A 24,721-nucleotide genomic window follows, 5' to 3' on the forward strand; every position below is an offset into this window, starting at 1 on the left:
TTTTAAAAACACAAGGCGGATTTTCATAAAGTATGACATAATTGTTACATTTTACAAATGTTACATGTTATGCAATTCGTTAAAAGTTGTTTGTTAGCAGCTAGTAAAATAGGAAGGTGATAATTACCTATGAAATGTAATAAAAATGAAACAATTTCATAAATTAGGAGAAATTAAAAGGTTCACGTTGAAACTTAAACATGTTCTACCTTTTTAAGTTACTGCTCGCCTTCCTTATTATCTTACCCTCTAATTAACATTAACAGCACTTCCCTGGCTTATAGTGAGTAATTGAAAGGACTGAGCACAAAGCAGCCACACGTCTGCTCAACTGCCTGGAGATGTCTGTGATGAAAAATATGACATATATATATATATATATATATATATATATATATATATATATATAACATGTCTGATGTCTTAGTTGACCCAAACCCATTGGTTGAGAAATGCTGATTTAGCAAACACAATGAACCCATGTGTGTGATTTTTCTTTTTTAACCAAAACTTGATGACTGTAACCCACACGTCCCAATGTTGAAAACCAGAAACGTCAAAAAAAAAAATATATATATATATATACATAATTCTAGTAATAATAATGAATAAAACTGAATTCAGTCAATAGATTGTACTATTGTACTCTGCCACCATGGCTGTCCAATCAAAGATGCCAGTGAACACAATGCATTGCTACAGTGAAGCAGCTGTCCTGCAGAGGATTTCTGAGTCTACTTTAACAGGGTAACAGTTGTCCCTTATCAGGTTGCATTCCTGCACTGTTTTTGAATCATCTCTGGCTCTGCTTCCAGTGCTTTGTCTACTGTTGCTGGGTGTATGTTTAGAAATGGAGATAAACGTGGATTGAAGGGGGCATAGAAATTCAAAGTGACTATTTTTAACACAAGTATTTTTTTGCAAGGAGAAATTGTAGTGCAAATGTAATCAGAGGATTATTGATTTATCCTCAAACTAACTCCTCCCACTTATGTCTTTCCATTATTGTTGATTTCTTTTTGTGTTGTATGTACAAAAAATACCCCACGACCCTGAAAAGGAGCAAGCGGGTCGCAAAATAGATGTATTATTTAGTTTTCAAACTAAATCAAAGATAGAAATTAAATACAGGCAAACATTCTTTAAAAAGACATTTTAAAATGCTCATTCAAACCCATTTCTCAGCTCTGTTTGCATGTTCTCCCAAGTACATACCAAAAACACGTATACTGTATGAACATTTGATCGTTGGAGTCAATTTTTTCATGTTATGGATATGTAGCATTTTGTTGGTTGACAGTTTTTGCAATAAATTGTAAAAATTTTGACTTTTTAGGCATTGCCAAGAATGTGACAATACAATAAGATTTGCTTGTCACGATACGATATATCCCGATACCAAACAATACGATATACATCACAATATATCAAAATTTCATTAAATACAAAGTTTACCTTTACAAGTACAAGGTACGAAATGCAAGTTATACAATTTTTTTTTAAACTTACGAGAACAAATAAATGGTAACTAACTGTAATTCAAGTACCAATATCACTTCATCAAACTGTCAACTTTTTTGAAAGGTTCCGATTCTCTTAAGTTCTTAAATTCTTAATAAAAAAGTAAAAGTAACCACATGCAGTACATCTATAAAGTGTCCATTATGTGTTACGAATATGAAGTGCAATCAACTTCCATGAGCAGTGAGGTAGTTTAACAAAGTCTAATGTGGTTCACTGACATCTAGTGAACGGTCGTTTACGTTCTATGCATATATTAGGACAATTAACTAATGTTTTTGTTAAAACCCAGATTAAAAAAAATCGATTTGAACTTTATTTTCAGATAGATACGATAATCGTTACAAGGCAAATGTATTTGTATAGCGCATTTCAAACATAAGGGTATTCAATGGGCTTTACATGATTAAAAAGTGTCAGTTGAGATGATTAATAAAGAAGTTTAAATGGTGAAGTTGAGGATTAGAGCCGTGGATTTATTACAGGCCAAGGAACGCTCATGAAGTAGGAGGTTCATCATCTGATGATAGAACCTTCACCCCATGAGGAAAGTGGGATGTCAGCTGCACATTAGCATCTCCACTTGTGTGTCTACCCCTCATTACTGCTCCGCTCCCAGCCAGACTATATCTATTAGGTGCTGGGACCGTGGGGATTGCCTTTTTAGGAGACACCTGATGGCAGCTGAACTTCCCTCCACCGCCATCCAATACAAAGGAGCTGTGGCTGATGTGCACGCCTGCCCCCCATTGGCACTTTCTGATTAGAATTGAGTGCTGATGATGAAGCGTAGACGAGGTCTTTTATGATCCACCTAAACTGTCCTTTAAGTTTAGTTTCATACTAATCCCAGAGATTAGGTTTCATTATTCTGCCGAGGATTAACTCTTCTCGGCATCATGGAGAAGTTTAAGGCCGGTATGGTTCTGGGAGGTGTCGGCAATGCTTTGGGATACAGAAAAGGTCGATGGGAAAGCTGTGTTTCTGGGAAGAAGATCCAAGAAGAGCTGGCCTCACTGGGAGAACTGGCCACTTTGAAGCTGGACCCTGATAACTGGCCTCTGAGTGATGCAGCGCTGATGCACATGACCACAGCAGAAGCACTCATCACAGGTACGTTATTCTGGACAGTAAGGAAAGAGGCTGAGTTACTCTTGATTTTATTCCTTTGAAATGTTTGATACTTTTTTTTGTGATGCTTAAAGTAGAGATGAAACAAACGAGGGCTGAGACTTTATCTCTATGAGTATTCAGCTGGACTAGAAAAGTTTATCCTCTTCTATGCAGTCAATGCAGTGATCCAAATTGACAGTGTGGAGTTTCCTTCAAACCTGTGATGGTAAACCGAATACAGACGTCTTGAAATCACCATTGACCTCTATCAAACCCCCTGTGTCATGAATCTGCATTTTAAGAGGATGGAAAAGCCCAAAATAGAGTATTTGGAAAGGATGATCCTCAGATGTCTTTGGGTGAACAATAGCAGACCACGCTCCCCCTAATCTGTCTGTATCATGTGAAGGTGCATATGTAGATTTCAGCCAATGGCAGGAGTCCCAAGAAGAAGAAAAAATGGCGATGACAACATTTGAGATTAGGAAGCTCTATTTAGCAGCACACTCACTAATGAGAGAACAATGTGTGGCGTGCAACCATGAAAGTTATGTTAGCGGCTAGCTCTGCTAATCCCTTTGGAAACACACAGAATCACGAAGGTTACCAAAATAGAAATACATAGATAATAACCAAGGAACAGAGTATTAGTAACTCATGCAATATGGATTTTTAATGTATTTTTCTAAGTAGTGTTACTGTTGGTGGATAGGTTTTTTCTCTGATATCTTTGTATCACAGCCATGATGTTAGAGGAGGACACTCTTCAGGCAGATATGAGAGATTTTTCTTCGTCAACACAGACTCTGCTTCAGACATACACATCCCACCTAAGCACGTAGCATTCAATGTACTCATGGATAGCAGTTGACCCTTCGATGTGTTGAAGGGAGTCCACTCTCTCTGCAGCAGGCATTCTGCTCCTAATCTATATGGCATGGCAGACTGCAGCTAAATTTAGCCATCGCAGCATCACTCGTCTCATGTTTCATGCCTTCGTACAACTCTGTGTGTGTGTGTGTGTGTGTGTGTGCAGATTACTGGTGTCTGGAGGACCTGTACCGGGAGATGGTACGTCTTTATGTAAACTCCATGGTGTCCCTACAGGGCAGAGTTCCTGATCCCACCACTGTGGAGGGCTGTGTTCACCTCAAACCTCACAACTACCTGCTGGCTTGGCACACACCTTTCAATGAAAAAGGTGTTTATGGGCTTTGAATTTTAAAGGAAGCGAATCGTTTTGTTGTCTCACTCTAATGTCCTGTGCTTAGACTTAGTGTAGCCTAAATGCTTTGTCTTGTTTTGAGTCACAAAAGTCTTGAATGAAGAATAATCATCTTGCTGCTTAGGTTCTCTCTTTAAGGTCTTTTCACTCAAACTGATTAAGAAATAACAGTCAAACAAGCATTTATGAACTAGTTTTGAGCTTATTTTACTTAAAAAGTAACTAAACCCAGAGTTTTTGGCTGACATGCATCTAGGCTGGAAATATTAAGAAATGCCTTAATTATGGGCGGGGCTCCTGGAGTAGTTAAGCCACTCCCAGTCAATACTATAAAATCACAATCATCAAAAACAATATATGTTATGCTATCTACCTACTCAAACTCATTATACCTCTCTATTCATAATGAATCTTGTTTCAACTTACTCGCCACAGAGTCGACAGGCGCTACATTTTATGAAAGGGGGCGGGGCCAACAGTGGTGGTTTGTTACGTAGAAGCCACCAAAGGGTTCCAACTCATAGAGGGCAGTCACTCATACAGTCTTACAACAAAATGTGCCACATTTAAATATGTTGACTAAAATGTCAAGACTAGGATCAATCAACAACACTACTTAAATATATTTGTTTTTCAGCCAAAAAAAGGTTTCAGTTTAGTTGCTTCTTAACATATTGCTTGGAATGAGTGTTTCACCACTTGTTTTAAGGAATTCTTTATTTTCTAAAGCCAAGATATTTTTTATTATTTCAGAAATTTTACTAAGTATAAATATCTTACTGCACTGGCAGAGATTTTTACTGTGAATCATCTTAAAGCAAGTAGATCATTGCATTGTACCTTTGTTTGTGTGTAGGCTCTGGGTTTGGGGCAGCTGCCAAAGCTATGTGTATTGGTATGAGATACTGGCAGCAAGAAAGACTGGAGAACCTTATTGAGGTCAGCATAGAAATTGGCAGAATGACACACAACCACCCCACAGGTAAATACGATTGTTTTTTGCTAAACTACATCTATAAAATTAACCGAACTGACCTGAGGTCACATTACAGGGCATTTAAAATATCTTGCGATGTCACTTTGTTTCATTTCAGGCTTCCTCGGCTCCTTGACAACAGCGTTGTTCGCATCGTATGCGATTCAGGGGAAGCCCATCGTGACTTGGGGCCGTGAGATGATGAAACTCCTCCCACAAGCTGAAGAATACTGCAGGAAGACAATACGCCATTTATCAGGTCAGCCACGGAATCAGGAGATAATGCTAATATGTGTCAGTTGTTTACTGTGGCTGAGAAGTATAGAACACATTCATACCACAAATACCACAACAAATGTGCATTTTTGAGCAAAACACAACAAATTCTGAAAACAAATGGACATAATTAGCTAACAAAAACCAATGCAAATATTGAAACGGATAATTTGCAATGGCGCATCGTACGTTAAGTGTAAAAGTCTTTCCATAATTGTTTTGACCTTTTGTAAAAGTGTTGCAAAAGTCATTTGTTAATTTGTTGCGTGAAGTCATACAAAAAGGGAGGGTCCCAGACGCCAGTAGTAGGTATGGCAAACTGTGAAGTTGCACTGCTTTTCTTATTTACTCGGAAAGTTTTGACCACGTTTCTGATATAAAGAATGTTTTGCTCGTTCGGTGGACGCCACCAAGGGCAGTATATAAAATACAATCTGTTTCAACGTTTGTAAAAGTGTTTTGCTATTTGTAATTTCTTTCAGCTAATTATGTAAATTTGTTCTCAAAATAGTACATTTGTTGTGGCATTTGTAAAAGTGTTTTTGCGCTTCCCAGCCATCGTAGTTATTTCATTATTTTTGCAGAAATTAAAAAGAGAAAACTGTAACACTGGCCAGTCAATCTTTATTATCTAAAGGAAGCAGCCTCATTGTATGGTTGTGTGATCTGATGCAGAATATCAGGAAAACTGGTTCTACTTTGAAGCCAAGTGGCAGTTTTACCTGGAAGAGCGAGAGATAATAAACGATGGACAAAATAAGCCTGTGTTCCCCGATCGCTACGATGCTGAGGAGACGGACAAAGTAAGTCCCGTGAGGCTGATCATTTTTAAAGTTTCACGATGACAACTCAAGGCCAGCACAATGTTTCTGTCTATTTAGATATATAAGCGTTGGAGCTCAGAGGGCCGGGCGGGCCGCAGGGGTCACGATGCTCCAATGATAGCCTACGACGCTCTGCTCGCTGCAGGGAGCGACTGGGGAGAACTGTGTAAACGAGCCATGTTTCATGGAGGTGAGAGCGTGAGCATTTCAAACTGAAAACATGACCCTTGAACCTTATTATGACTCTGCAAAACGTCCCTCCTCTGTAGGCGAAAGTGAAGCAACGGGCCTGATCGCAGGGTGTCTCTTTGGACTCACACACGGCGCGAACCAGGTCCCCACAAACCTTTACCTGGACCTAGAAAAGAGAGAACGTTTGGAGGAGCTGGGAGAGGCCCTGTTCAAGGCAGCGTTGTCAGAGAAATGCATCGACAAGTAATCGTGAACCTCATTGGCCTGAACTCTACTGTCTGACAGTGGAAATACACATGAAACTGACTCACTGGGCCCTCAATTCCACCCTTTAATCTCCTCACCTGTTTCTTCTCAACCATCCACAGATCTGTCACAAAATAAACCCCTAAACTCACCTTTCATTTTTGGGTGATCTTGTTCTTCACATTTTAAAACTGAACCCTAGTTCTAACAAATGATACCCTTTAAATTCCTAATAGTATATAACTGTGGTGGTTGCTCTTGTAACATTTGATAATCTTAGAGATCATTCTACTCTATGTATTTAATCAGCTCGGTATTTAAGCTTTGCTGAAAGCTAACCAGTATTAACCAGTTAAGTGCAATAAATACCAAGTATAGGTGAGTGCAGTGCATTGATACAGACGACAGTATGATTTGATGAGAGCTTTTCCCTGAGAATGCTCGCTATGATCAGTTCCTATCTAAGTTAGCATATTGTGACACAAACACAATAAAACAATGAAATCAAATAAAAATGAATAAAAACAATGAAAGCGGAGACAGTTGGGTTTAAAGAGGATTTCATGCCATTAGCCCATTAGTATAACTGGAAAAAATGAATAAATTAGACCAAATTGTGACATGTGCTTAATTTTAATACTGCTGATTTAAAAAAAAAAAACTACAACAAAAACACCAGCAACAACCTGAAAATATGATAATTTTAAGAATATACCATATGGCAGTCTCGCTTCCGTCAGTCTGCCCCAGGGCATCTGTGGCTACAGTAGTAGTTTACCACCACTAAGTGTGGAGTGAAAGAATAATCTCTCAATTCTGTAAAGTAACTTTGAGTGTCCAAAAAAGCGCTATATAAAACTGATGTATTATTATTATTATTATTATTATTATTATTATTATTATTATTAGCAAGTCATGTGCTAAGGCTAAACTTAGTCCTGTTTGTTGTGTGTTTTAAAAAACCATTTGACAAACCTTTATTTCCGGCGTGCATGATAGTAGCAAGTGCTAACACTGTCTACTTGGATTATAAACAACCCTCACCAAAAAAATGTCACAAATCGTCCCATAACACTAAATTCTAATAAATGAGTTTTAAACCATGCTCGCCAACATGCTGTCAATGTTCTTTCCTTTTTTCTTTCATCAGTGCACAGAGGAGATGTGCTGGAAAGTAAATTAAGCTCTTTGGAATAGTCATTGTTTTATTTTTCTGTATAAGGTTTTCTCTTGCTTTGTGATAATTTATTATACTCTACTGTCCAAAAATACTACAATATAAGAATTACAATAATGTGGTAACAATTAAACAAACACCAATATGTAACATGCATTAAGTGCCCGTCTTTATTTCTCGTTTTGGAATTTTCACTTGCTTCTAAAACCCCTTATTGGTGTTTTATATGAACTAACCATGTATAACACGCTAACACTATTTCACCTGAAGTCTAACATTTGAATCATGATGAGGGGAAATTGACAACTAAAATATTCATTTCAAGCAAACCAACAGATTGAGAGATCTGAAAGTTAAAGTCATTTTTTCCAATTTTATTTCCTGCTTTGAAATGCCTCTAAGATGCTACTTTAGTTTGCTAAATTAACTGATCTGACACATATTCCAGTTATTTAAAGAGTAACTAAACCCCAAACCCACTTTTTTCTGCTGAATACATATGTATTTGGGTGTTAATAGTGCCGTTGATTGATCCTAGTCCCACTCTTCACATTTTAGTGAAAGTATTTAATTTTACGTCTTTAGCTGTAAAATGTACTATATCTCAGGGTTGAATGCTGGCTATTACAACTGAATTTTACTATTGGCTGAAATGGATTCTTTAAGATACCCCCGCGTCATCAACTTTCACTGTTGGCCCCGCCTCTCCTATAAAACCTGAGAGAAGGGAGAGGGTTTCCTCCAATCACAGCCCTCCGTGAGCATTGATTGACAGGTAATAAGGAAGTCATGTTTTTGACTTTGTGCTTCTACAAAGAGCAGATTCTGCGCTAATCTGAGGGTTCACCAAGCTATGTGTGTATTTACAGACACATCTATGCTATGAGTGTATTCCCGTCTGTCTTGCGTGCGCGCAGACGTGTGTGTCCGTCTTATCGCTATATGCGGCAAAGCAGGGTTATTTGCCCCTGAGGTTCACGTTGTGATTGTGTGTGCCTGTGGTAGTAGTGACGTACAGTATTAAAGTATATGAACTCGCTATGTGTGTGTGTACAGACACATCATTGTGTGTATTGCTGTCTGTCTCTGCGAACAGCGGTATGGGCTGACAGAGTGGGTGTGTCTTACTGCTACAGCAGTAACGCCCATAATCAAGGCATTTTTTTGAATTTCCCTCCGAGTGGCAGGTCAGCAGAAAGCAGGGGTTTAGTTATTCTTTAAGCAACCTTGTCACGATGGTGCTTTCAGTTTTATTGCTGGGATTACGATTTGCTCATCCTCTTCTCTATGTAGACCACGTTCTTTGAAAACCAGGATCGGCAATGATGCAAGTCGTTTGAAGAAGATGCTTCGTGACCCCAAATGCTGCCCGACTCTACGAGGGATTTTTGAGACTCTCTTGCACTATTTAACACATGACTTGCCCAACCGTGGGGAAACAAATGTACCCCCAGTGAAGCAAAAGTTTGAGACATTCAAAGACAACCTTGGATATACAAGTTGTCTGCAAAACGAGACTTCATTGAAACTGAATGTGGAGAAAATAATCCCGAAAGCTTCTGTGCAGAGCCATCCCAACATTCAACAAAAGTGCGTTTCAAACTCAAAGGACAAAAGGCTGCCAATCGGGTGTAAAAAAGACCAAACACCCCAACGTCTCACTTCGTTTCATCTCGTCCAATCCAAATTTACCAGGTCCACACCTAAACCTCACGTTGCACACCAAAAGGAGGTAGGAACTCTCTCTAGGAGACAGCTAGGTAATACAAACCACAAGCAGAATAATGAAGTCAACACACAGAGGTGGAATCAACCAACAAAGCAACAAAGACTAAAAAAAGGCAGCACTGTGAAAGATATAGTGGCTAAGTTTGCAATGGCCGAGCAGAGGCAACAAGGACAGGATACACTGAGAAAGCAGCCACTTAAACCACGTCTCATTGGAAAAGGGATCCTCGTCTCTTCCTTAGTGGAGAAGGTTGAGACCATGAGCACTTTTAGTAAAGTGAAGGACTTCAAAAGTTTACACAAAAGACCTTCAGCAGAGGTAAAGGTGGCCACAAACAAAACAACAAGTGTGGCTTGTCTTACAATGGGACAGCAACAAAAGGGAGATGGACAAAAGTGTGTAAAGCAGATGAATAGGAAACCTGTGAGAAAGCAGGCTAAAGGAGATCAACTTGCAACCAAGCCAGAGCAAAGGAATCCACAAACAAAAGCAAAACAACTCAAAAACCAGCCCTCCGACCAAAAGATGACTTCTTTAATAAAACACATGGCGACTGAAGTTATGGATACAAACATTAAAGATCACAGAACTCAAGAATATGACAATGAGAATACAATTCAAAATAGTCAAGGACTTGCCAAAAAGTTGAAGTTTGGACACGTAGAGGTGCTTTCTTTCTATCCTTTGATGAAGTGGTCACTCCCACACCCCTGCAGATTGTCTCCGCTGATTCAGATTCCACTGAGCCTGCAAATGGCAACAATCACAGGCTGCGCCTCTGTGTGGACCAAATGTATCAACATCTCTACTGAACCATGTACGAAACCTGAGACCATAGAAATGCAATACCGGAATGACATGCAAGAGAAAACACGTGGGTCGAATACGAAAAGATCCACTTGCTGTCAACAAGCTCCGAGCGATTCCTTAATTTTGATGATTGAAGACACAATGCATGGCATTGAAGAACCTTCTATAGATAGTTATCAACATTTGGAAAAACAAGACGACCAAATTCTCCAAAGACCTATCAGTTCACTGAAAAGAAAACCCATTTATGTTATTCCACATGCTTTCCCTCACCAGGAAGGTCCTGATCCAGTTGAATGCTGCTCTCTAACTGATGAGAGTTCAGCACAGTCTAAACGCTTCTTGAACGCTCACGATACGGGGAAATCAAAGGAATCTGTTCAAGATACTCTCAGTCCTCTGAAGGACTTCAGTCTTTACGCAACTACGAGAAAGATGCCAACCGAGGGCAAACTGCCCGAAACCAAAGACAAAGAGGACAGAGAAGGAGAGAAATTATTACACAAAAATAATGCGTGTTGGCAAGACCATGTTGGGATTCCTGCGGTCACTGCGAATGAAGATGGCAACAATTTTACTGTGATTCAAGCCAAGATAAACGAGATGAAACCAAAGTATACAACAATCAACTACGCAGATCCTTCAGTTCGGCAAATTTACAAACCTAAAACCATAAAGTTTACGGATACTTTTACCTTCTGATTCTAATAATAATAATAATAATAATAATGGCTTGGATTTATACGGCTTTTTTCGAGGACACTCATATAATCACACCAGTCACTAACATCAGTCATACTGGTGGTGGTAAGCTACATTGTACCAACAGCTACCATTGGGCACACTGACAGAAGAGTAGCTACCATTTTGCACCTATATCTGACCGCCATCACAATTCATACGAGTCAATGTGGGTAACGTGCCTTGCCCAAGGACACAACGACAATGACTTGGACAGAGCAGGATTCAAACCCCCAACCCTTTGGTTATTGGATGACGTCTATCACTGAGCCATGGGCGCCCAAACACACATTTGAGGTTTTGAACAAGACTTTCTATAGTCTGTGGTCGTACTTTTAGTACCGATAAAACTTCCATTTTTACAATTACTTTTCATACAATACAAACGTGTGTTCTCCAAAGTAGATTAACCTGAGTTTATTTTATTTCTTTTTTTTTTTTTTTAGAAAAATCTATGAAAGTTGTAGTTGAAGTAAATAATAATTCCAGAACCCCTCATTTCATATATTGCGAAAAACATTAAAAATAATGGCAAACATTTGGTATTACGTATATTTCTCATCTGATTCGTTATACTTGATAGAGGATTATCCAGCAACGGATTAAGAAGCAGCAGTTGCTTTCAGCTGTATGTGTTCTAACCACAAATCCCACACACCTGCAAAAAAATTAGGCTTTTGTCTAAACGCTAGAAATGATGCTGGTACTGAGAAAATGATGGTTTTACAGACGGTGAAAACAAACACGACAGCAGGTGAACGCTTCTGTGTGAAAATGATTGGACGAGCCCATCCACTGACAGGATCACTGCACTGCAGACGTGCAGGGATGGAGGCCATGCATGACCATCATCCAATGACTAATCCCAGCAGTTTGGATGGTAACAGTGGTGTTAGGGTTTGACTCTGTGGTTCTGCATAGACCATATATGGGATGCATGTGCAAATTCAATCCTTTGTTGATATTGTTTGTGGTCAGTGTGGGTTGATAAATTCATTCATCAAATGTTTTATTACTGAATAAAAGCAGCTGTTTTTTTTTTTTTTTTAATCTCTTATTTCCATGTGAAATAAAACAAATCCCAACTTTCTACCAACTATTATAACTACCCAAATAACACCAGAGCCATTTTCTATTCTATTCTATTCCATTCTATCATGTGTCCTTTGGCAAATCCCTAAACCTCAAAATTACAAAAGATTTTGCACGACTGCTCCCCCCAGTGGTGTGTGAGTGTGGTGTAACTTGTGGTTATTTATTTTTATTTTTTATTGTTTAAAGCTCAACATAGTTTAAATTACATTTAATCCTAGAATATAAGGAATGGGCTAATAAACAAGAATAGAGGTTATCATTATAGGTTATCTGAGGTTAATTATTATGTCACCAGATTTTAAAAAAATAATGTTTTCCTTTTTAATCATTTGTAAGTTATTGCAAAAGAATATTGTTTTTTTTTGTTTTTTTTTTTTTTTTTTTTGCCATTTAACAATCTTGAAATAGAAATTTCAGCAGCTGGACTGAATGTGATGTAGGCATGAACAAACCCACGTTGGATGCATAAGTTTAAATCAATAAAGTGTACTTATTATATTATTAGATGTAAAGGGCGAGTCTTGTTTTTACCTGCCACGTGCCACACTGTGGAGAGGGCGTGGCCAGCACACACCGTGCTGCCTTCACGTGTCTCAGGTAAAGATAAGTCATCTTAAAAGAATGCAGTTATAATTGTAATGACATGTTGAGTAATCCACTAGAAATGTACAAGTGCAGTTTCGATTTATCTATGAGATTCATAACTATATTTTTCATAATTAACACCATTTATGTGATATGGTAGCACATTTTTCAAAAGTATTTAATTACTGTTGTCAATAGAATTTGCTATCAATTATTTTCGGAATACTCCTTTTTTCTTGGATAATTTTTTGTTGGTTTTGTTTTTATTAAAATAACTTTTAAAAGACTAAAAAAAAAAATAATAATTAAAAAAAATACAAATATACAAATGAGAAAAAACGCAAAAATGTTGTTTCATTTTTTAAAGTACAGCCACATTTTGCAATTTTATACTGTTTTACTAACACAACACAATCCCATTGCAACACAAACCCGTGGTTAGGACACTGCATAGTTGTGTTTTCAATGATACTAAAAATTATTTCAAAAAGGAATAATAATAATAAATCCTCTAGACAACATTTTTATTCAGAAACCCTATTTTGCGCTACTTTTCCCACGTGTTTTAAGTGTTGTTTATAATGTCAAAATATTTCCATTTTATTTCTAGAATAATATTCATGCAAACTTTGTCCAATCATGATTACATTTTATGAGAAATCACGTAGTGGAAGTCCTTATATATGATTGACCCAAGTATTGTCCAGAGTTTACGTCAAATAAAAGCATTTTTTTTTGGTTGGGGGGGGTGTATTTTTTCTTTTCCAAAAATAGTGTATTGTTATCGTGAGCCTATCATATCGTGAACTCAGTGTATCGTCCCACCGCTAATCATTTACATGTTAGTGTAAACTAGGGCACAATAATGCTTTTTTTCCCCCCCCCACCTACATCTGCGGCCCACTTCAGATAAAAGTGAGTGGGTCGCGGTCTCCAAACTGTCCTGAACACACCTCAAATCTCACTCGGGACGTCTCGTGAGAGCCGTGAAGCTGGATCTTACGGGAGTCACGTGAAAGCATCATCCGCTCCGTCCTATAGCTCGTGTCCCGAAGCAAAGCGAGTCACACGAGCTGCTAATCCTCCGTGACGGTGTAGAGACAGAGACAGAGAGACCCGAGCTGGGCCTGTAGTCTGGGATTAATGTGTCTAATGTCATGTTTTTTACTTCACCGTGCTCTTTTTTAAGATGCGGGTGAAGTTAGGGCTGTGAGGACTTTCCTGGCCCCGGGGCAGCAGGTGCATGTGGATGGCGATAAAAGCCGTCGGTTAGAAAACAAACAAACAGAAAGAGAGGGAGCTACTACCGCACAAAGTAGACGCTGTGACCGGATTACTAACGCCGTGGTTTCAGGAATAGCTCCATAATCCCTACAACATGGACGGACGGGCGGAGACACGTCTACGTTGTCCGTAAACTTTCAACTTAGTTCGATTAAAAACAGCTTTTGTGGACTCGTGATGGGACTATAGAGCTGAGAGGAAACATGGAGATTATGAAGAGCTCAGGTGGAACAGCAAAGGACCGACTGGACAGGTAAATATAAAGTCAAGGGTAGGAGTAGACATGTGCAGGTCAGAATGTTGTGTTCATTTAAATTTGTGGAGAAACAAAGCAGTTGAAATTGTAAACCACCACGCCATTATATTATCAAATTTGATGGAAGTAAATAATAGTTATAGTGTAGGGCGGGGCGATTTTGCCTAAAAAAACAAAACAAAAACTGAGTTTCGATTCGATTTTTTTTAAAAAAAATTTTTAAATTTATTTATATATATTTTTGACTGCAGACATCAGATATATTGTCCGAAGTGCAACTTTATTGCTGCGATTGTCCTCATGAGTTAAAATGCATAAAACAATCCCAAATTGAAAGTCAATGAGTCTCTGTCATTCAACAATTTCAAGCTTTAACCCAGGTTGAAGCAAAAGTGCAACAGCAACTTCACAGTAGCTTAAATTTTCTTTAACATTACAAATTATTATTATTATTTTTTTAAACTCAAATTTGCAAAATAAAAATGGTTTTTATCTACAAATTTGATAAATCGATTAAATTGATATTTCATTTTTGCATTTATTTACTTTTTGCCCAGCCCTACTATAGTCAGTGTTTAATTTGCATCACTCTTTTTCTTAAATTTTAACACATTAAACTCAAGTTTTGTTTATGTTTATATTGGTGCAATATCTGCAATAAATAAATAAATAGAATTGTAAAAAAAAAAAAGGTGCAGTTTCTATTTATTTGGATTAGTAATTACATTTTTCATTTTCAACACATTTAAATGAGTTAATAAAATATTATTATTATTATTATTAATAATACAATTTGCAATCTTATTAATTCTTTTTGAAATAATCCTTTCTATATTTTTTGTTTTGCTTTTAAGAGAACACAAAAAAAAAAACTACAAGTTACAAATGCAAATAGAGAAATTAAATAAAGAAAATACATCTTTTGTTTCGTCTTTAAATTTTGTTTTTTTTGTTTCGTCCTTTAAAGGACAGGCACCTTTCGCAAGTTTATATAGTTTTACTAAAAAGCCTCATTAAAATCTAAAAATTAGGTTTTAGTTTTTTTTTTACTGGAGAGAAACCATCTGCATCAGTTGTTTATTGTTTGTAATATTGTATGTTTCTTGTATTATTGCATTTATTCAAACTAAAACAGTATATACTATAAAGACATAATTATTCAGAACCTACATTGACTGCTACAACCTCTGGCTTTATCAGATCACTTTTAAAATGTGCTCACAAACTTTCTGTGGCAGTTCTAATAGTCACAACAAGAAATAACAACAGTGTGTGTGTTGGTTCAGATCGGTTTTCTACCAACATGTGTTGCATATGAATCTTTTCCCTGTGGGCATTTGTTTATAAGTCTGAGTTCACACAGTGATAACGTGAACACCTGAAAGCGGTTGCTACGGTGACAAACTCTTCTCGCCTCTGATATCTCAGTTGTTTACTTTAGCTTCTGTTTTGTGCTCCAGTGTGTGTTTGTTGTGTGTACTGTACTGTGTACACAACAGTAAAAGGCGTGTTTTATTTGGTGCTGCAGGGTGACACTGCTGTGTTGACTCTTTGCTTCTTAGGGATAGAATGACTTTCCATACAACAGAAGCTAAGATGCAACAATATTACCCTTTTTCTGTTTATTTATTTTTTACTCTGTTCGAGGCATCTTCAAAGGGGACAGCTTTTCTCAGAAACCGTTTAAGATACGATAACCAAATTTGATGTGTGGCTTCAGGGTATCAATACCTTGATGGAGTTTTAAAATGAGAAGCGCGCAATTATTTTTTCCCGAGTTATTGCCCTTTTTCTGTTTTTTTACTTTATTCGAGGCATCTTCAAAGGGGACAGCTTTTCTCAGAAACCGTTTAAGATACGATAATCAAATTTGGTGTGTGGCTTTAGGGTAACAATACCTTGATGGAGTTCGAAAATGAGAAGCGCACAATTATTTTTTTCCCGAGTTAATGCCCTTTTTCCATTTTTTTTTTTACTCTATTCAAGGCATCTTCAAAGGGGGCAGCTTTTCTTAGAAACTGTTTAAAATAGTTAGTAATTTTATATTCTGATGTGATTATATCTTTTTTATGTATACATCTAAATTCTTAGATTTAGGACATTTAGGAAAAGGTTGTGAGTTATAATGAGAACCAGTCTGGTGGGGGATGTTGATAACTATGTCTTCTTGTTCCCATTGCATTTATTCATAAAAAATGTATTCTAACTTAACTAAAATTAAAACATTTCAATTTTGTGAATTAAAACAATGCTTAAAAAAAAAAAAATCAATTGAAAGTATGAAAATATTTATTTAACACTGACATTCCAACAATGCACAATATAAAATAAAATGTTTAACTTGATCCCACTCATGCATTAGATAATAATGTAACAGCTATTGAACGAGAGTCTATATAAATATGTTCTCTCATCTCCAAGATGCACACACTTGTGTCTCTGTGTGATTTCATTACACTGTGTATAATTTATTGTGCGCTCTGGTTTAATGTCAGCCAAAGTATTGATCTTTGACCCCGCTGTTTGCTCGCGTCTTTACAACATCCTGTTTCGGTCGGCTTTTTATGGTGAGCGTTTCATCCTCACTTCTTTATCCTGAGTAGGGCTGAACGATTTTGGAAAATAATGCAATTGCAATTTTTTTTCCCCCTCAATATTGCGATTGCGATTTAATATGCGATTTATTTTCAATGAACACAAGAAATAAATCAATCTGTTTCATAATAAACAATTTCAGATTTACTTTAAATAAATGTAAAATATACATTTTAAAGCACAGATTACAACAATAAAACAAACAAATCTGTGGCTTTACCTCTTCAACATATTTACCTAACTTCACGTTTCATGAAACATGTAAACATGTGGACTGCACTTCTTAAACACTCTCTGAACTTAACAGGACAGTCTATAAATAAATAAAATAAACAGATTTTTTATAAAAAAAACATAACATCACACATACTAAAGTGCAGGAAAAGTAAAGATAACCAATGTCTGCTTTAACTAATAGGTCGTTTTTTAGGTAAATCAAACACCCAACAAACTTAAAATACATTATTACAAAAAAAAAAAAATTGCAGCCTTTGCGATTAGAAAATTGCTTTTTATGATATCGCGATATAATCACAAATGCAATTAATCATTCAACCTTAATCTTGAGGTCCCTGATCCAGGCTGGATAAACCTATTTTTCTCATCTTTGAAAAACTTTTAAAGAACCACAGATATTTAAGTAAAGGGAGGTACTTGTGCTAAAGAGAACCTCAAAGTAGCACCACTACTACTATCAGTGAAGCCCTCTGGCTGCTTTTTCTTCAGGGTGTCAGTTGTATTAGTTGCTTTTAGTCAGAATCTCCTGAAATCAGTCAGGCCTTGATCCTTGAAGAAAAAATTGAGTTTCCATTCGACTTTTGATTTTGTCAAAAGTGCAGATTTATTGCTGTGATTGTCCTCAAGAGTGAACATGCATAGAACAATCCCAAAATAAAAAGTAAATGAGGCTCTGTCATTCAACAATTTCAAGCTTTAACAAAGGTTTAAGCAAAAGTGCAACAACACCTTCACAGTAGCTTAAAATTTTCTGATTAAGAAATCATAACTACATATTTTGTAACATATATTACAATTAAAAAAATAAACTCTTCCCTTAGCATCTCAGCATAGTGCGAATACAAAATTTAACAAGCCTGCGGCACACATACAGTATAGCCTACTCAAAGGGTAAACACATGTAAACAAAGAGGGGGCTGGCTCACATTGCGCAATGGTAACCCACAAAGACGGAACGCGAAAAAAGTCCAAAAAAAACTGTCAAAAGAAAAAAAAAAACAAACTCAAATTTGCTAAATAAAATTTTTATTTTATCTACAAACTTGATTAATCGATTAAATCTATTTTTCCCAGCCCTAATCTCAGATTTAACTCATTTAGCTATAAAATGGGAGGTAATAAATAAATGTGTGGACACTATATTAAAATGTTACAAGATGTATTGTCAAGGGTACAAATGGTATTGTGAGCAGGGGTCAAATTAAAAAATAAATCCACACGATCTACTACACACCAGATTGTTGGGGTTTGTTTTTATTTTTCAAATTAATTTTAAGTTGAAAAGTTCACACCCAACGTAAGTATTTCCAGAGTTAATAGTGCAATATAAAAAACACTTATTTTTGTCATTCCTGCTACAGGGTGGATCCCTATGGCTTCGTGCGGTCAGACGACTTTGACTACGACTCATACGAGGAGCTGATGTCGGACTACTTGGCTGTGCTCACCCGACGTGCCATCAAGTGGTCCAAATTGCTCAAAGGCAAAGGCAGAGTGCAGAAAAATGTGAAGCGTAAGTGTGAAAGCTGACCGAGGCAGGATTCTCACCACAGGATGTTTGAAGATGACACACTTTTGGTTCTTTCAGTAAAGCGTTACGTACGTAAAGGGATTCCCAACGAGCACCGGACTCTGATCTGGATGGAAGCCAGTGGGGCTCAGAACCAGCTGGAGAAGAACCCGGGGTATTACCAGTCCCTACTGGGAGCACAACACGATGTCAAACTGATGGAGTCCATCCGCACAGGTAGGATCAGGGTTGGGTGAAGTATAACTGTAATCGCATATTTGATAATTACAGTTATGTCTTAATTCTAATTGTAATTGAGTTCAGATAATTGATTTTGTAATTGTCACGGAAATGATATAAAAACTGTATTATAATTTAATCAAACACAAGCCATGTTACAGTTCTGTATCTTACACATGTAGTTAATAATTATTAAAATATGTTTCATATCAATTTTTCCCACTACCTGTCACTTCTCTTGAGGATCATTTTACCATTTAAAAAAAAATATATAAATCTAGTGGTATACTGGTTTTTTTTTCCCCCAAAATGGCGATATGTGATATAAATCTTGATCATTTTAATCAAAATTAAGTCTTAACAGAAAGACAATTTAGGGTTAAATTTGGTGATATAAAATGCCACACAGGCACATTTATTAACAAACATTTACACAATATGTTCCACTTTTGGCTTTTTCTCCTCTAAAGGACAGAAGAAAAACAAAATAGAAAACTTGATATATCTTGAATCCCGATACATCGCCCAGCCCTATAAATCCTAATGCATAAAGATGTATTTTGAGATCTTGTTTGGTCGTTTTTCTCCCAGACCTGAACAGAACATTTCCAGACAACATCCATTTCCGTAAGTCCTCCAGCCCTGGTCTGCTGAGAGCTCTGTACAACGTGCTGCTGGCTTATGGGCACCACAATCCCACTGTGGGCTACTGCCAGGCAAGTCTACGCATTATATTCATTTATTTTTCATGACTTTATTTAATCAAGGAGTTTGTTTAGTTGTAAAAGGAAACGCACTTTAATACAAGTTGCTTGCGTGAAATCAACGAAACTTTATTATTATTATTATTAGTGAGGAATGAATGTGTAGCACTCACAATTGTTTTCCTAATACTTTAGTGTTATTATTCCAAACATTTTTTTGTGGATAACTCAACACATAGTTCAATATTACCAACCAACGTTTGTTGATTAATTGGTGTTTGAATGTTGCCCTTTATACTGACTCCAAGGGGTAATATTGAGGGGAATCACTTGCATTTTCTTTGGTAATGCAGTTTGTCTAGTTTAAAAAATGAAATTTTGTCGTGGTAACAACAAATAATGCAAATATTATCGACTCCTTTGGAGTAATAAACCTGAACTAAAAACTACCAAGTATCCAATGTGAACATTTTAATATCCAAGTTAAAGACACTCTTTGTCTCTACTGCGTATAACTGAGAGAGATGTTTTATCAAATTATTATTATTGTTGATTTAAAGTTTTTATTGCAGATATTTTAAATGTTTTATTGCTGTTTTTGTTGATTTTTAAACTGTTAAATGTTTTCTTTTGCAATTTTTAATCATGTAAAGCACATTAAGTGGACTTTTATATGAAATGCACTATACAAATACATTTGCCAAAGGAAGTTGTCCATTAATGATTTATTTCTGAATTATTGGTTCTACAATGTCTATTATTGCCTACTGAACAGATCACTATGGTAACCAACATTTGAAAGGCAAAACACTTGGATAGAATAGTCAAATCGGCTTTGTTTATATTCCAAACATGGCTGTGTTGATGCTACGCTAGTGTTTGTTTTTCACTCCTCTGATATTTCCACTTGAGGCTCTCTATTTTTAAATGTTTTAACTTTAAATAAGATTTTGACTGTATGATCATAACCACGCAGGGTCAGTACTACGACTACTGCAGTTCTCAGGTTTGGTTTTTACTTTGTCCACAGGGGATGAACTTTATTGCTGGGTATCTCCTGATCATCACAAAAGATGAAGAGAAGTCTTTCTGGTTGATGGACGCTCTCATTGGTCGAATTCTACCAGGTTTGTTTGCTCGCGCTCACTTTATTGAAGCTAACTTGGTAGCTGCTCTAACAGGTCCATCATTAAGTAGAGTATTAGGTTTAGTAGAAGCTGAACTCAGTCTCTTTCTGATGATTTATCTATATGTCCACCTCCCGTTCATTATCCCCAGACTACTACAGCCCCGCCATGCTGGGCCTGAAGACAGACCAAGAGGTTTTGGGTGAACTGGTGCGGACCAAAATCCCTGAAGTCTGGCAGATTATGAGGGACCACAGCGTCATGTGGACCCTGGTGGTCTCTCGATGGTTCATCTGTCTCTACATAGACGTCCTGCCAGTGGAGGTGAACACATGGAATCCTTCTCTTTTCTTTTTGGTTGAGTATCTTGGCGAAAAGGGCAAATTGTCATATCGAACATCACTGCAATTGTTCTGTTAAAGCCTTTATCTAGTTCTTATCATTAGAAAGTCTTATTAGAAATACCGCTAAGCTCACATTTGTCTATCATGTGATCGCAATCTACCGGTCGATTGCTGAGGTATTTTGTATCGATTGCGCACGTGGGCCGCATGACCTCATAAGAGAACGACACAGTCACGTTTACCAGAAGTTAGGGCTGGGCGATATATCGAATATACTCGATATATCGCAGCTTGTAGTCTGTGCGGTGTTGAAAATGACCATACCGTTAAACTCGCGGACTTTTTTTTTTTTTTTTTTTTTTTTTTTTTGAAATGTCATCTTAATGACAACATGCACAAAAGGGCACTATTTGTTTTAAAATATTGTAGTGGCATTATGTACAAAAAGTGCACTTTAATTTTGTGTTTTGAAATGCCATGTGAGTTGCATCCTGCACTAATGTCTTGTTTTGAAATGTCTCTGTGACAATTTTGCACAGAACGTGCACTTTATGTTGGCAATTTTATGTTTGAGCCACTCACTGTTTAATAAATACAGTTATGTCAACTTTGACTTAGTTGTGATATCCCCTTTTTTGCATGAAAGTTTAAAATTGGCATATATTAATGCAGTATGATCAAGAATGTTTTAATGTAGACATATAGAATCATCATACTGGTGTGATTTTGTGCATCAAAGTGTTAATTCAAGGGTAATGCAAAATATCGAGATATATATCGTGTATCGTGACATGGCCTAAAAATATCGCGGTATTTATAAAAGGCCATATCGCCCAGCCCTACCAGAAGTGAAACCTAACAATTCAGCTTTTGACCTCAGTTTGAAGGGGCGCTAGTGCACTGTGTTCATTTACAACCTTAAATAATAGGTAGAAGAACAACCTCTGACCGACCCCATCAGGTACATTTATTATCAGCATCTACTGTACGTGTGTGGAAGCTATTGAAGTTCTTCTAGAGAACAAAGTGAGCTACAAATACTGAAACGCTCCGTGTGCTACTGACTGCCACGGCTAACTCTGCTTTTTATTGTGGGTCTTTGATGAAATGAGCTGCTGGGTTTGGTGTTTTGCATTTTCCAAACATTTTTCTTCATTGTATTTTATTTGAATATTAGTATTATTTAATTAGGAATAGACCGATATGGGTTTTTTTAGTGCCAATACCGATTTATTTTTCCATCAGCCTTCGCTGATGACCGATACAGACTGCCAATACTTGGAGCCGATACTACTTTTGCTCCCTCAATTTACATCAGTCTCAAATTTTTAAAAAGGAACATTTATTGAAATTAACAAAGGCAATGCAGAACGACAAGTAAAAAATATTTAACAAATATTAAAAACAGGTGATGTAGAACAAGAACTAGTAAAAAATATTTCTGCTTTCTGTAAATAATGAGGATAGGCGAACGCAGCAGCCCACATCGGCCAATGCACGTAAAAACCGCAATAATATCGGTTCATCACTCATTTTAATTAAACTCAGGTTTCAAGTGTTATTGTTTCATTATTGTTTTTGTATTTTAATAGAAAGAAGTGGAACAAAGCAAGTTAAAGGCTCTATTTCTCTGTTGCGTAAGACTGAGAGGGAGATTTTAAATTGTTTTGCTACTTATTTAATGTTCTTATTGATTTCTAAACTGTTAAATGTTTTCTGTTGCACTTTTTAATCATGTAAAGCACATTGTATGAAATGCGCTATACAAATACATTTGCCTTGCATTAATATTATACAAATATTACATAATTATAATAGTAAGATTAATAATAGTAGTAGTGTACATATTAAAATCTAATTATTTATAATTATAACCACCATCCAACACAGTAGATGAAAAGCTGTCCATGGTAGAAGTAGCTCACGAGGCAAAAAAGGTGCGTGTTTGTGTGTGTTATTGTGTGTGTGTGTGTTAGTGTGTGCACCCTTTGCCTTTTATTGACTTTATTCTCCAAGCTTTCAGTAGATATAATGTTCTGCTTGTTAGACATATTTGATCTATTTATTGTTTATTTGATGTGGCATCGCAATTACAAACCAGAATGAGTGTTTAGCACACGTGCTAATTCGTAGAAAAATGATAAAAACAATAGAAGAAATAACAAAGAGTTACAAACATTACAACAGTAAAAGAAAAACAGTTTTCAAATGAATTGCATACATGAGTTACACATTATTCTACATCCATTAGTTATTTACTCATTGGAGGACATTTTTCAGATGATCAAACTGGAACCATTAATTTTAAGTCGTTTTCTCTCCTTTTAAGTCGTCAACACTTGTTTTATATAGAGTAACTTAAGGTTTTTTTTCATATGTTATTCTTGATGTGAATGAAAGCACCTTAAAGAGATCACTTTAATATATTGTTGAGGTAGTATATATAATATATAGTTGAGTTGTTGTTTGAATGGTAAATAGATGAAGTGTTTGTATGCTCATTTTCTCAGTAAGTCACTCGTACCATAGGCAGTTAATGGTAAAATAGATTTTTGCACCAGTTTTAGTAACTAACTACTTGTTTTTCTTCTTTGGTTTTGAACATTTTAGTAACTTTTTGTTAAAAGTGGACAAAAGGTTTTATAAGTTTGGATGTTGTTCACATCGCTGCTGTGTTTTTCCACCACGCAGACAGTTTTGAGGATTTGGGACTGTCTCTTCTACGAGGGCTCGAAAATCCTGTTCCGCGTTGCCCTGACGCTGATCCACCACAACCAGGCTGTGATCACTAAGGCCCAGTCCCTACCTGACGTCTGCCAGGCCTTCAAACAGATCACCTACGGGCCCTTTGTCGATCAGTGCCATGCTTTTATGCAGGTACAAATCAGAGGATCTTTTCCAACTCATGGCCCGGGGGCCAAATCCGACCCACAGGAGAAAGTAAAAAATGACAGAGAAAACAAGAATCATTGTGTAAATGAAACTCAACAATATTTGAAGGGGCTCACAGTTTTCCCAGTGCTTTTATCGCATGATTGCAGTCATTTTTAATGTTAAACTGTTGAAAAAAAACTCAATTCTTAGAAAATCCTTCAATTTTCCTCCAATTATTACATAGTATTTCACTTAATTGAAGAGAAATTGGTCACAAAATGTAGGAAATTTAAAGTGAACATCTTGTTGGAACTGATATCTATCACTTATTGTTTGGATATTGTCTTTTTCTTACATATTTAGTATTTTATGTATACGTAGAAGTGCAAACTATAGCACATTAATGTTGAATTTGCTCATTTTCCCACTTGAGACAAATGATCCATATTTGGCCCCTGAACTAAAATGAGTTTGACATTCTGCCCTGGTCTATTACGTCTATTTGGTTGGAGAGAAAAAGTCCTCCTCTTTTTGTCATTAACCTCATGTTTCTCTTTTTATTTCAGAAAATCTTCACTGAACCAGGAAGTCTCTCTATGGCAACCTTGACTAAGCTTCGAATGACGTGTCGATCCCGAATCATTGCAGAGGATTCCAGACTGTGACTTTATTTCTTGTTGCTGACTGAACACATTCCAGTGGCTACATGCACAATAATAATCATGGAAAAATACGCTGAAGTAATGTTTGCGTGTGATTCCAGGGTGGAACAAACTCGTCTTAAGTGGAACGACTGAATAATGGATTATATTCAGCATTAGATAGAAAATGTTACACAATGTAAATACAGCCAAGTGTCTTATGAAGTTGTTCAGACCAATGAAGTGTTGGGAGTAAATAAACAGACTGAAGAAAAAAAAAACGCCCTAAAGGCTGTACTAATGTAGGTGAAGCAACACGCCTGTCGTTGTTCATATCGTTTGCAAATAAAAACTTAAAGAGCTGCTCTTTGTGTGCCTCTTTCATACTTCACTCATATC

The 24,721-nt window shown here is 36.7% G+C and overlaps 2 protein-coding genes across 2 annotated transcripts; both read left to right on the top strand.

Moving 5' to 3' along the window:
- The first annotated feature begins 2,122 nt into the window (after window positions 1-2,122).
- Window positions 2,123-7,706, top strand: adprhl1 (ADP-ribosylhydrolase like 1). Its single transcript, XM_028438146.1, has 7 exons — window positions 2,123-2,634; window positions 3,671-3,835; window positions 4,716-4,841; window positions 4,954-5,094; window positions 5,787-5,914; window positions 5,993-6,125; window positions 6,205-7,706. The coding sequence occupies exons 1-7, from the start codon at window positions 2,421-2,423 to the stop codon at window positions 6,372-6,374; spliced, it is 1,077 nt and encodes a 358-aa protein (XP_028293947.1). The 5' UTR covers window positions 2,123-2,420; the 3' UTR covers window positions 6,375-7,706.
- Window positions 7,707-13,459: 5,753 nt separating this feature from the next.
- Window positions 13,460-24,685, top strand: grtp1a (growth hormone regulated TBC protein 1a). The gene is made up of 8 exons (XM_028438438.1): window positions 13,460-14,047; window positions 18,244-18,395; window positions 18,471-18,629; window positions 19,224-19,348; window positions 20,367-20,463; window positions 20,615-20,787; window positions 23,499-23,684; window positions 24,248-24,685. The coding sequence occupies exons 1-8, from the start codon at window positions 13,998-14,000 to the stop codon at window positions 24,344-24,346; spliced, it is 1,041 nt and encodes a 346-aa protein (XP_028294239.1). The 5' UTR covers window positions 13,460-13,997; the 3' UTR covers window positions 24,347-24,685.
- The last annotated feature ends 36 nt before the right edge of the window (window positions 24,686-24,721 follow it).

The sequence above is a fragment of the Gouania willdenowi genome, chromosome 3 (genome assembly GCF_900634775.1).
Source record: "Gouania willdenowi chromosome 3, fGouWil2.1, whole genome shotgun sequence".
Taxonomy (NCBI): domain Eukaryota; kingdom Metazoa; phylum Chordata; class Actinopteri; order Blenniiformes; family Gobiesocidae; genus Gouania; species Gouania willdenowi.